Source organism: Delphinapterus leucas, chromosome X (genome assembly GCF_059928025.1).
Source record: "Delphinapterus leucas isolate spDelLeu-1000000601 "Yukka" chromosome X, BTC_Dleu_Yukka2, whole genome shotgun sequence".
Classification (NCBI taxonomy): domain Eukaryota; kingdom Metazoa; phylum Chordata; class Mammalia; order Artiodactyla; family Monodontidae; genus Delphinapterus; species Delphinapterus leucas.
Window position 1 is genome coordinate 26563942 of NC_143150.1, and position 13020 is coordinate 26576961.

The 13020-nt window shown below is 36.3% G+C and overlaps 1 protein-coding gene across 14 annotated transcripts in view; it reads left to right on the plus strand.

Annotated features, from left to right (window-relative positions):
- THOC2 (THO complex subunit 2) overlaps nt 1–13020 on the plus strand; it is a 103079-nt gene that overhangs the window by 24270 nt on the left and 65789 nt on the right. For all 14 annotated transcript variants that reach the window (XM_022561832.2, XM_022561833.2, XM_089904117.1 and 11 more), the window contains exons 5-8: nt 720–790; nt 1657–1778; nt 2318–2451; nt 11051–11217. In XM_022561832.2, the coding sequence (XP_022417540.1) occupies nt 720–790; nt 1657–1778; nt 2318–2451; nt 11051–11217 (494 nt within the window). The remainder of the gene's footprint in view (nt 1–719; nt 791–1656; nt 1779–2317; nt 2452–11050; nt 11218–13020) is intronic.

Below are 13020 nucleotides of genomic sequence, written 5' to 3' on the forward strand. Positions count from 1 at the left end.
TGGTTAGAACATGGTACCAAGGTGGCCAAAGTCAAGGGTTTGATCTTCATGAGTAATAGGATCTTTAGTATTAGAAGAGATCTTTGTTGTCACCCAGTTCAGCTTTTTACCTTAGCATCTCTGACATGTGGTTGTTTAAACTTTGCTTGAATGTTTCCCTTTTTTTTTGGCCGTTCTGCGTGGCTTGTGGGATCTTAGTTCCCCAACTAGGGATTGAACCCTGGCCCTTGGCAGTGAAAGCGCCAAGTCCTAACCACTGGACCGCCAGGGAATTCCCTAATGTTTCCATTTTTGAAAACAGTATTTTTTGGAAGCTTTGTTGCTTGCAGTGCCTTAGCACATAGCTCCATAATCAACTTACCATTTTATGGATATGCCATTGGTCACAAGGTCAGTTTTTCAGTATCAGGAGAAATTATAAGTATTTATATAAGTTTTTATATAAGTATTTATATACGTTTTTAATAAGTATTTATAAATTATAAGTATTTATAATTTATAATAATAATTTATAATATATAATTTATAAAATTTATAAATCTTTAAGTATTCATATGCACATGAAGGACTGCTTATGCTTACCACAGTTTAAATTTTTTCCCCAAATTCAGAATGAGGAGTTTTAAATTTAGCTAGTTTTAAAGAAAACAGGTATCTTATTATAGTTGTGGAGTCTAGAAAAATCAAACTCTCATCTTTCTTTTTCTTCATCATTATAGATATTGAGACAAATTGTTTAGAAGAAAAAAGCAAGAGAGACTATTTTACACAATTGGTATTAACATGTTTGGTAAGTTTTAAAAAATACTTTCCATTTCTAAATTTTATGTGGAATGATTATAATCACAGATAATCATGTTAATGGAGGAGGGTATTGACATTCAGTTGACTATTCATTATAAGGTGAGATTTGGGTTTTGAAATGGAATGCTTTGTAAAATTAGACATGCTAATTTTTTTCTATGAAATAGGCATGGTACCATATCACTTAAACTATCTATGCATAGAAAACCTTTGGTGATATTCCTGACCTAGTAAGTTCCTAACTAAGGAAAAGGTAAGCATCTATCAGGTGACTAGAAATGATATGGACAGCTTTTAAACTGAACAATTTTTCATAAACTGTTAGGCAAGGAGAAAAAGAATGGAGGTAGTTTAAAAATAATTAATTCTAGAGCTCATCATAATCATTGTCTAGCAAACCATTTTATGTTCATAAATTTAAAACCAAGGCGGAATGCCATTACTCAGACCTGGAAGAATGTCCTTGTCTTTGCTGCGAGGACAGACAATAGAATTTGACTTAAACAGTAGAAACCAAAGAAGGCTGAAATGCTGCATTATCTTAAAGAAAATTCAGTTGACAGACTCAATTTTAATCAGAATTACATCTGTAGTTCTTGTCATTTGTAGGTTGTGTACAGCATGGCATATAATTTTTAGTGAAGTTTTAAAAAGCTGTATGTTTCAGTACTTGGAAAGTCATCATTTTTGTTAGATTGAAGTTCCAAGCCTTTTTATAAAGTTGTTGATGTATATATATAAGGTGATTTTAATATTCTTATTTGGGAAAATAATTTTGAATATGTTTTAATATTGTGAATGCATAGTTGGAATGCTGAGGAGTAAAATGGCCTTTAATATTTTTTAATACAGCATTTAGTTTCAGACACAGTTCTGAAGGAACGCTTGGATCCAGAAACATTGGAATCCTTAGGGCTTATCAAACAATCACAGCAATTCAATCAAAAGTCAGTTAAAATCAAGACAAAACTCTTGTAAGTACATGTATTTTTATGTTGTAGATCAAGTACCTGAGCATGCTTTTTAGTTCTCATGTTGAATACTAGAAGTTTCTAAAGGCGTTTTGAAGATTTTTGTTGTTGCTGTTAGCATGTGTCTTGTGTTTTTTCCTTTTAAGAGTAGCCTATGGTTATTGAGTCAGCAGTGAACTTTACCTGTGTGAAACCAATGTTAATTTTTTTCCGTGTTAGAAGTTAAAATAATATTCAATGCTTTTATTACTACCAATACAATAATTTACAACTGTGGCTTTAAGGTATATTCTTGTCAATGATGGAAATAGTGTTATGTTATTAGCGATATCCTTTCCTTGTGTAATTAACATTGGGGTGTCCCTTAAGAATCACTGTTATTTTCTATCCTAAAAGATAGACAAAGAGGTAAACTTTCAACAACTGTTCTTATGATTGTTTTATGTAAGAGAGTAAGAAAATTCAGTGAGAAGAATACAATACTCTTATGCAAGCTTGTTAATTGAAATTAATTTTATCTGCCTTATGATGTTTAATTTCAGTTATAAGCAGCAAAAATTTAATTTGTTAAGAGAAGAAAATGAAGGTTATGCCAAGCTGATTGCTGAATTGGGGCAAGATTTATCTGGAAATACTACTAGTGATTTAATCTTAGAAAATATCAAATCTTTAATAGGTAAGACATATATCTATATATACTATGTGTTACTAAGATAAATTTTTTTAACTGTTGAAGAATATCCATAAAGACGAAACTAGTGCATTCCCTATAGTTTTTTGTTTTTAAGTTAAGAAACGAGAACTGTCTAGCTTGTACTTTTAAGATTGTTATCAGTAATAAAAAAATTTGGGATGATATTTATAAGAAATCTTGTTACTCTTACCTTTGTGTTTGTATTAGTTTCTGCTCTCTAGTATTTCTATCTTTAATTTTTAAGTATTTTCCAATAATTTTATGGAGGGCAGAAAATAAGTAAGCAAATGTGAAACTTTAATAAAATCTTCGGTGAACTCTTGAAACGTGGAGATGTTTAGTTCTTTTGAACTTGATTTTAAAAATACCGAGCAACTTTGATACACATTTTATTTTATTTTTACAACAGTCTGTTAAAGTAAGTGCAGATGTTGTAAAAGTGTAACAAATAGGAAAGTGTTACTTTCCCTACCTTTTAAATAGAATTTCTTTGCATTGTTCTTTTTATTTGCATTGCGCATTTGGAGGAAATAGTTGGCTTCTATAGAAAGGAGGAATGAATGATAGAAAAATAGGGTACTCCTGATTTTTCAAGAATGGAAAGAGTTTTTGCTATTTGTTAGGTGTTATGCTATCTCAGGGAAGATTTTGCAACACCTAGATGTCTTAAGTTTTGAGACCTGTTGGAAAAGTCATATTTCCTGCTTCACTGGTTATATTTTAGAGGATGCTTATGCTCAATTCTCCGTTCTTTCTCTGTTTTTGAAATTTATGGATGAGAAAGAGAGAGGAGGTGTCCCAATCCTTATCCCCTTTCTCCAGTGGGGACCCAGATAAAACCAGTTTTACTACAGTAATTTTTGTTTTTAGCTTAAGCTTTTGGTGGCCAACAGGTATAGAGGTAAGGAGCTTTTAGTTTAAATTTACCCTTTTCTTTGAAGTAAGTCTAGTTCTGGCAGCTGATTTAGTCTCTTTGCTACTTTCTTCCATTGTCAAATTAACACCAAGACTGGCAGTCCCCTAAGGCTGCAGGGCTCTTGCTTACCTGTGTAGCAGTGACCCATTAAAAAAAAATAATCCTCCTGTAGGGTTTCCTTTCTGTTCTTTCCAGGGTAGGCTCTACATTTTTCCTGCAGAATTTTGATCTAGTTTGAGATGTTTGTCAGTACTGCCTTGCTATAAGTTTGTCTTTCCTTATATCCTGCCATGTACTCTCTTAAGATGGTATCCCCCACAAAAAAATTCTCTGCTGTATAAGGTCCTCACTTTTTTTTTTTTTTACTTTATCTGCTTATTTGTTGACATCTCTTGTCTGTCCTTGTTTTTTCTATTTTTTTGTCCTTGTGAGTTTATACTTTTTTAGTCCTTTGTTATTTTGGGAACATTTCAAAGAGGGATTTTCTTGAAAGTGTGCTTTTATCTAACTGGGAAAAATGTATGCTGTGTACTTTCTTTTCTTGAACTTTGTCCCCATAGAGAACAGGTTATGTTACTGTCTCTGAAGAACAGTGTGACAGTCACAACTGCAAGCTCATAACTCACATGGATATTCCATGAGTATAAACAATTTGATTTCTTGGGCTAAACCTCTGTTCTAGTCCGTCGGGTGTACTCCAAAGCACGCTAGCCCAGAAACACTCAAATGCCACCTCCGCAGTGTAGCCTTATATGGCCACCCCCCACCCCGACACTCCCTGTGGTTCACTGTCTTTCTTCTGAGCACTTAACACCATATAATGTGCACCGTATTTTATGCCACACCCCCACTGGAATGTAAGTAAGCTCCATGAGGACAAGGGTTTTTGTCTGTTTTGTTTAGTACCTCTAACCTCAGTGCCTGGTACGTAGGTGCTGGATAAATACTCATTGAAAAACGAATGAATATTTCCCCCTTTCTAGTAGACTTTATAGTGATTCCTAGCCTCTTTTTTCCCTGACATGGAGGATTTGAGAAAGTTCATCTCCCTGGCTTAGTGTTTGTTTCTCTTTGGCTAGCTGATTCCCTCCTCCCCCATTGTCTGAGAAAGGAATTTTTCATTGACATTAAAGTTGAGGTTAAGACTTCAATTCCAGTGAGTACTCACTCTTTAAGAGTTAGAATTTATCGGATTCCCCCTCAGTGCAGACTTCAGGTAGGCCTTGTCTCATCTGTCCAGAGCAGTTCACTAACATAGCATCCTGCTTTTCATGGCATCTTTGGATGAGTTTCCTCTTGTTTATTCCCATTGCTTTCTCTTTAGGAGCAACCTAGACAGATAATATCTTATACAAAGCTATCTCAGCTCTGATCTCTTTCACCAGCCATTGACAGAACTGATATCTGGTTTGGGAGGCATGCATTTTTAAAAAAATAAATTTATTTATTTATTTGGCTGCGTTGGGTCTTCGTTGCTGCACGTGGGCTTTCTCTAGTTGTGTCGAGCAGGGGCTACTCTTCGTTGCGGTGCACGGGCTTCTCATTGCGGTGGCTTCTCTTGTTGTGGAGCAAGGGCTCTAGGCTCGCAGGCTTCAGTAGTTGTGGCACGTGGGCTCAGTAGTTGTGGCTTGTGGGCTCTCTAGAGCTCAGGCTCAGTAGTTTGTGGCACATGGGCTTAGTTGTTCTGCGGCATGTGGGATCTTCCTGGACCAGGACTCGAACCCATGTTCCCTGCATTGGCAGGCAGATTCTTAACCACTGTGCCACCAGAGAAGTCCCGAGGCATGCATTTTAGATACACTTATATTTCAGGGTACTTGGTCTGATCAGGAGAAATCCTTATTTATCATTCTATAGTTAAAAGATAGTCATTTGCTCCCTAAAAGATTCTGGCACATCAAAATGTTTATGTCCTAAATATAATAAACAGTATATCCTATCAGATAGCCTTGGGCTGTTTACTGCAAGAAAGCAAGGAATAGGAACCATTATAAGTCTGCCTGGTGTTTGTCTGACAGTAAGCTTGAAAAACTTAACAGGAATGGATAGTGATTATTAGTCCCTTGAGCTGCCATATCATAGATGCCTCACAAATGATCCCTGCATCAAGATGGCAAAAAGCATCTTTTAGAAATTAGAGGAAAGGATATCAGAGATGGACTCTTTGGCCGTGCCACGTGGCTTGTGGGATCTTAGTTCCCTGACCAGGGATTGAACCTGGGCCCTCGGCAGTGAAGGCGTAGAGTCCTAACCACTGGACCGCCAGGGAATTCCCGAAGATGGACTCCTTTGATTGCTGAACTAAACTATAAGCACCCTACTCTTCTGAATGCCCTTCAAAAAAGTAATAGCTAGGTGTTCTTTTCTTTCTTCTAAATTAGTGGTCAGCAAACCTTTTCTGTAAAGGATGAGATAGTAAATATCTTTTTCCTTTTGGGTCACATGGTTTTTGTTGCAGCTACTCACTTTTGCCATTGTAGTGTGAGAGCAGCCGTGGACAACATGTAAATAAATGAGTGAGTCTGTGTTCCAGCACAACTTTATTTACAAACATCGAATGGATTTGACCCATAGGCCGTGGTATGCTGATCGCTGCTCTAAATCAGAAGTTCTGGCTAAAAATTAGTCATGGAGCTAGCTTACTTGAGTTTGTTTGTTTGTTTATTTATTTATTTATTTAGCTGGCTGTGCTGGGTCTTAGTTGCGACATGTGGGATCGTTGCCACGTGCAGGATCTTTGTTGTTGTGTGTGGGATCTTTAGTTACGGCATGTGGGCTCTTAGTTGCAGCATGTGGGATCTAGTTCCCTGACCAGGGATCGAACCCGGGCCCCCTGCATTGGGACCGTGGATCTTATCCACTGGACCGTTAGGGAAGTTCCGAGTTTGGTTTTAGAGACTGAAAATGGTTCTTCCTGGTTTTGGGTTTAGTGGTCCAGGATCTTTTTGCCTTGGCTCTCTGATCCTTTCCTTCTCACCCAGAATCAGAGCCCTCTTCACCAAACCTCAGGACCTTCATTTGTCGCCTGGTGTCCAAGATTGTAGATTTGGCTGGAGATGGGGAAGGGTGGGGTGAGAATCTCTCCTCCTTCAGTCTCACAAGTCCTCTTGGTTGCTTGTTAAGTGATCAGAGAAACATTAAAGACAAAATAAAATCCCAAGTCAAATGATTTTATTCTTTGGTAGATTATGGGACATTTAATCGCTTTGACTACATTATCTTGAGTGTACTTAGTATTTTGTCTTTGGATCAGTATGGATATAAGAGCCATTAAGCCTTGAAGCTTCTTATCTTTTAGTCAACTCTCTCCTATCCCTTGGAAAGGGAAACCAGTTGACTGCTTCCTTTCCCTAAGGTTTTGCTTTATTGGAGTTTCTTTACTATACACTAGTTATGAAGAAGTTGTTTATCTCTACTATGAAAAAGAAGACAGCAGTTGGTGTTCTGAAGCGTAGTTGTTTTTACAATTATACTTTTATTTTGTTGGGTGCATTTATCTGCATCTTGGCTCTCTGGTTCTTGCCTTGAGATGTGCAGTTTTTTGCAAATACTATTTCTTAGAAATAGTCTAGCATAAGTTATTAGCCATTCAGGCTTCTGTAACAAAATACCACAGACTGTGGGGGGCTTATAAACAACAGAAACGTACTTCTCACAGTTGTGGGGGCTGGAAGTCCAAGATCAGAGTGCCAGAATGGTTGGGTTCTCATGAGGGCCCTCTTCCAGGTTGCAGACCGCTAACTTGTTGTATCCTCCCATGGTAGAAGGGGCAACGGAGCTCTCTTTTTAAAGGGCATTAACCTGATTCATGAGACTATGCTCTTATGACCTATTCACCTTCCAAAGGCCCCACCTCCTAATACCATCACATTGGGCATTAGAATTTCAACATATGAATTTTGGGGGTACAAAAAACATTGAGACCATGGTATAGCCTGTTTCTAAAGTAATTCTACATGCCAGAGCCAGATCATGTCCTTTTGTTCAAAACATGGTTTTTCTTTGTCTTGTAAGGTTTATTCTGTCAGGAACATGATGGTTGACGCTATCATTCTGTTTTCTTGTCTGAAATGTACAGGCTGGACATCTCTCCAAGTCATGTTTACAATATTACCTTGGCCTTTTTGTTCCTGTTAAGAATCTCAATTTGACCTATTCCTATAAGAACCGTTGTCACTTTTATCATATTTTTGGCCTCTAGTTGCAATTACTTGCTCTAATATACTGGCCATCTTGTCCATCTTTGGGGAGCCTTCAGTTACTTTTCAATGCATTTTTTCAAAGATGTATCATCCAAAAGGTGTGAACTCTCCTCAAGGGTAGGGAAGGCATTTTATTAATCTCTGTATCACAAGCACCTGGCACTTAGTGGGTAGTTATTTAATGTTTATTTAAATGAAGGAATGAATCCATGGCCATTACAAGTCCACCATTTAAAAATGTTTCCGCTTCCGATATGGTTCCCTGTTTGTTCCTCAAAAGGCATGTGTGTGTGTATATTCCTTAATGTAGCTGGTGGTAGAGGTAGGGAGCTAGGCTTATGATCTGTCTCAAGATCACATGACTGTTGATGCTTGGGCTGGATAAAAGCCTTTTTTAAGATGTTTGAGCACAAGAGTGTCTGTTCTACCACAGCTGCCATTAGAAAAAAATTATTTTGGACATTTCAAGCTTACTTATTGTTACTAAAATCTTGTATGTGAAATAGCTTAACTGTTATTTAGCAAATCTCTAAGGTTTCAAAAATGGTTTTCTAAGTCCTTGGTTTGGCTACTTTTTCCATATTATGTAGCATAGGTCATTCCAACTGATTGGACTAACTTATGGCACCTGAGACATATAATAGAAAATTCCTAAGCCAGTTTTTCTTTTGTGAAAGATACAAAGGTTATCTATTATAAATAAAAGTTGCATCCTTTTTGTGTAGGTTACTACCTTAAATTGCCTCTAGAAAGAAATTGGTAGTTAGTTGACTGTATAGATCACTGTTAAAATAGCCTTCATGGAATAATACTGTTTAAACAAAACGTAATGTCAATGGTTCATATTGTAGCACATTGAAAATACAAACTTTAAAGCAATGTGAATGAAACACATTTCCGTGTAACATGTTGCTGTTCTAGTCCTTATTCACAAGTTTTGTGGATGTAGCATAATGGGTAATTATAAGCCAGCCATTTTTTCAAAAGTGTATTCAGTGTATCTTTTGTCCTCTCTGACAGAGTAGAGCATTATTCATTTTTATTTAGTTGATTAAACTTTTATATTTAGTAAATATAGGAGCAGTTATAAGGTTGGAGAATTTGCTAGATCCTACTTCTATAATCTGTTGTCAGTGGCTTTTTTCCCCAGCTTTATCTAGGCATAATTAATATACAATAAAATGTGCATGTTTGAAGTGTACAGTTTGAGTTTTAACACATGTATACACCTGTGAAAACATCACCACAATCTAGATAATGCACATTTCTATCACTCCCCCCCCCAGTTTCCTCTTGCCCATTTGTATTTCATTCCCCCCCGTACTTCCTCTTTTCTCCTCCCCAGGTAATCAATGATCTGCTTTCTAAACTATAGATTAGTTTTCATTTTCTATAATTCTTTTATAAATGGAATCATATAGTGAGTTTTTTTTGGGGGGTCTGGCTTATTTCATTCAGCATAATTATTTTGTAATTCATCCATGTTGTTGCTTGTATTGGTAGTTCTTTCCTTGTTATTGTTGAGTAGTATTCCACTGTATATTCTACAAATATACTGTACTACAGTTTGTTTATCCATTCACATGTTGATGGCTATTTCAGTGTCCTATTATAAATAAATCTGCTGTGAATATTTGTGTACAAGTCTTTGTATGGACATAGATATTTTTTCTCTTGAGGTAAATACCTAGGAATGAAATGGCTGGGTCATATGGTAGGTGTTAAGTTTAACTTTTAAGGAAACTGCCAATTTTACAAAGCAGTCGTACTGTTTTACATTTTTTATTTCCACCAGCAGCATTTAAAAATTCCAGTTGCTATTTTGGAGTCACTTGTACATTCATAAGCCATACTTTTTGGGGTTGCAAGGACAGGCAAAAATATTTAGAAGTTTTCTTCCCAGAACTTTAGGTAAACATCTCTTTGGAGAATTTATGAAAGCCTGGAGCTCTTTTCAGTAAGAGATGATCACTGTGTTGTTCCTTTCTTTCCTTAGTATGAGAGAAATGGAAGAAAATGTATTCTTAACTTTGCGTTTCATAAAAAGAGGAAAGAAATACTTCTTGTATTTGGAGAGTTTGGTTTTCTAAGTGATTGCTAAGATACTGCAAATTAGACATTAGTTTTATAGCATTTAATATACTTAAGTGTGGAGATAATAGAAGTAACTCTGGAAATCATTAATAGGATATATAAGAATTTTCTTTGAAAAATCCTCTAAGTCATCCATAAGGTATAGTGTTTAGACCTAACATCTCTCCCTAAGTTAACACAGTTGTTCTTTTTCCTCCAGCATTAGAATAAATCAGTGTTTATTTGCTTGCCCCAGATGAAGTGGTTAGCTTGCATTTAAGGGCTATGCCTAATGAAAAATACGTAATTAAAAATACTAGAATTCCATTCGGCTTCATGCACAAGGCATGAGGGAACTGATATAAACTGAGGGAACAGCCGATTGATATGCTCACTCTGGGTCATAAGCATACATTATATTGAGAGGAATGGTGGGTGGAATTGACTATATCATTTAAATTCTCTTTTGTTTATTTTGCTGTGTGTAAATGGTTGCATTCTCAAATTAAATGCACATATGATGTGACTGCTATAATATAATTATGGTAACAGCTGAAGCTGAATACAAATAGAGGTAACAATGTATTAATAGTAGGGTGGCTGATAGGAATGTTTATTAAATTCATGTCTATTGGCCCTTTTTAGCTTACCCTAGGAGATTAGCAAGGATAAGTAGCCATCGGTACCTATTAAGTGCTTCTTTCCTTTCCCTTTCCTGCTCTACCTAGATTGTTTTCTTCCTTCTCTGTTTGCTTGTGTTTTGTCCCCAACTCCTTGTATTCTCATCTTTTTAGTATTAGCAGTATACCTGTTTTCCTTTAGAATGCTGCCCAAAACTATGAATGTACAATTACATTTTGTAGTTTTGTTGTATATATAAGATAAATTAAAAAATGATTATAAAAATCGTGCTCTACTTTCATGAACCTGAACTTTTAACTCATTTGTCAACATTCCAAACGCTTCTGCATAAAACATAAAAAAACCTTTAGTTGCCTAACTTGTATTGTTTGATTTTCATATTTTGCTAAGAATTAAAAATGTGAATCTCTTTCACTAGCGTGAGTAATCAAGAACTGATGAGATGATGTGGCATAGAAGAAATTTCACTTGATTTAGTGTCACAGGTCCTGGGCTCCAGCCTAAGCCCTGTCATTAACCCACTTTGCAATCCTGGGCAAGTCATATTTCTCATCTGTAACATGTGGGGAGTAGCCGTGATGACCTTGAAAATTATGAAGATTTCCCTCTGGGGCAGGGGAAGCAAACTTGTAAAAGAAGTTGTTTTTAAAAACATTTTTATTTTATGTATGTTGTCCCTGAAGGTTAATGGCTTTTCTAGAGATTATGTATAATCACTTTTGAATTTGTGTATATCCATCTGTTGCAGGATGCTTTAATCTGGATCCCAATAGAGTTCTGGATGTCATTTTAGAAGTGTTTGAATGCAGGCCAGAACACGATGACTTCTTTATATCTTTATTAGAATCTTACATGAGTATGTGTGAACCGCAAACACTGTGTCATATTCTTGGGTTCAAATTCAAGTTTTACCAGGTAAAGAAAAATGTGTGTGTGTGTGTGTGTGTGTGTGTGTGTGTGTATGTAAATTTTGTGATTTTATATGTAAAATTTAATTTGAATTTTATTTCTTAATGACTGGTTTCAGCTCAGCCATTCTAGCAGAGGGGATAGAAAAAACTACATTAGTGGTATGAATGATGTGATGTGAAAGCCTAGAAGAAAGCATAATACATTTTTGCCTTGAGAGAGATGGAGTCAGGGAAGACTTCACAGATAGAACCTTTTTAAAATCTGGTCCTTGAAGGATGAGTAGGAGTTTGTTGAGAGTTGTCTGTGCAGAAGTAACAAATAGTGTGTCAGTGAAGACGTGGCAATATGAATGTACGTAACATATTGAAGAAATGGTACATAGTCTCATGTGGCTGGATTGTAAGACGTGGGGAAAAGAAGGGATAGGAAGTGAGGTTGGAAAGGTTGGCATAACTTTAGATTGTCAAGGGCCTTGAACACTGTGTTGACTTAGAATTTTATTGTACAGGTAGTTACCATTGGAATTTTTTATGGATGTGAATAAATTCTTGAGGCATATCTTACATCATTTTTCACTTAAACCACTACAGTAGTTATCTTGCAAATCTATGCCTCTGATTATTTCTCTTTCAATCCACCTTTCATATTATTAACTACTGTTACATTCTGAAAGAGATCTAATTGACTCACTGTTTAAAAACCGTTGCCTGCAGGATGAAATTCAGACTTTTAAATGTGGCAGAAAAGGCTCTGCCCCATCTAGCCCCATTCTTTCTTTCTAGCCTCATCTTTAATGATTTTTTCCCTCTAACCTCATATTCTAGTCATATTCAGTTACTAGCCATTTCCTGAACTTAGGTGGGGGCATTGCTATGTATAGACCTCTGTTTACATGCAGTTCTTTATAACTAGAAAACTGTTCTTACCCACCCCCTCTCGCCTATCTTTTCTTCATCTTGTAAACTCTTACTTATTCTTTAAGATCAAGTGCTACTTGCGCTATAAAGTTTTGGTGGGCACTTCACCCGTGCATAATTAGTTACTTCTTAAACTCTGTTCTCATAAAACTTGACACAGGCTTCTAGCACTTATCAGGTTATATTAGAATAAACCATGTCTGTCTCCTTTGCTAGGTTGTTAGTCATTTAGGATGGTCTATATTTTACTAATTTCTCTGGATTAATTTATTGCTTAGCCTATGGTAAATGTTCACTAATTACTACAAATGAGTGACCTATGTTTTAGGAAGATAACTCTCTTGATAGCATGGAGGATTTTAATGTAATAAGGCCTCTGTTGCCTTTTTGGTATAGCTTTCCTAATTTGTCTACCTGCCTGGGATATTCAACTAGTCAAGAAATACTCATTTATTGAGTTTTTAGGGTATGTTGTTGCTTTGCTAAGCACTGAGGATACTCTGGTGAAGAGTGTCTATTCCTGTCCTCTGGAGCTCAAGTTCAGGATAGTAAGACAGTTTTCTTTTAGGATTCTCAAATATATACCACCTACTGCCTTTGCTTATCTTCAGTTTTCCATTTCTCTGGAATGCTCCAGAAGAGAAATTAGATCAGAACTAAAAGCATATAGCTTTGTGATACCAAACAAGATGAATGGCAGGGTTTTGGGGCAAGAGCATTTCACCTTGGTTCAAAAATTAGTGATGGCAGATGTTCCTATTCCTACCAGTAGCCAGGGAGTCTGCTCTTAGTACAGAGAAAGAGAAGTTCAAGTGTTTCATCACATTTTAAGAGGCACCTTGATTGTTTTGGGTTTGAGAACATGAAGCCGACTGCTGAAGTGACAGGG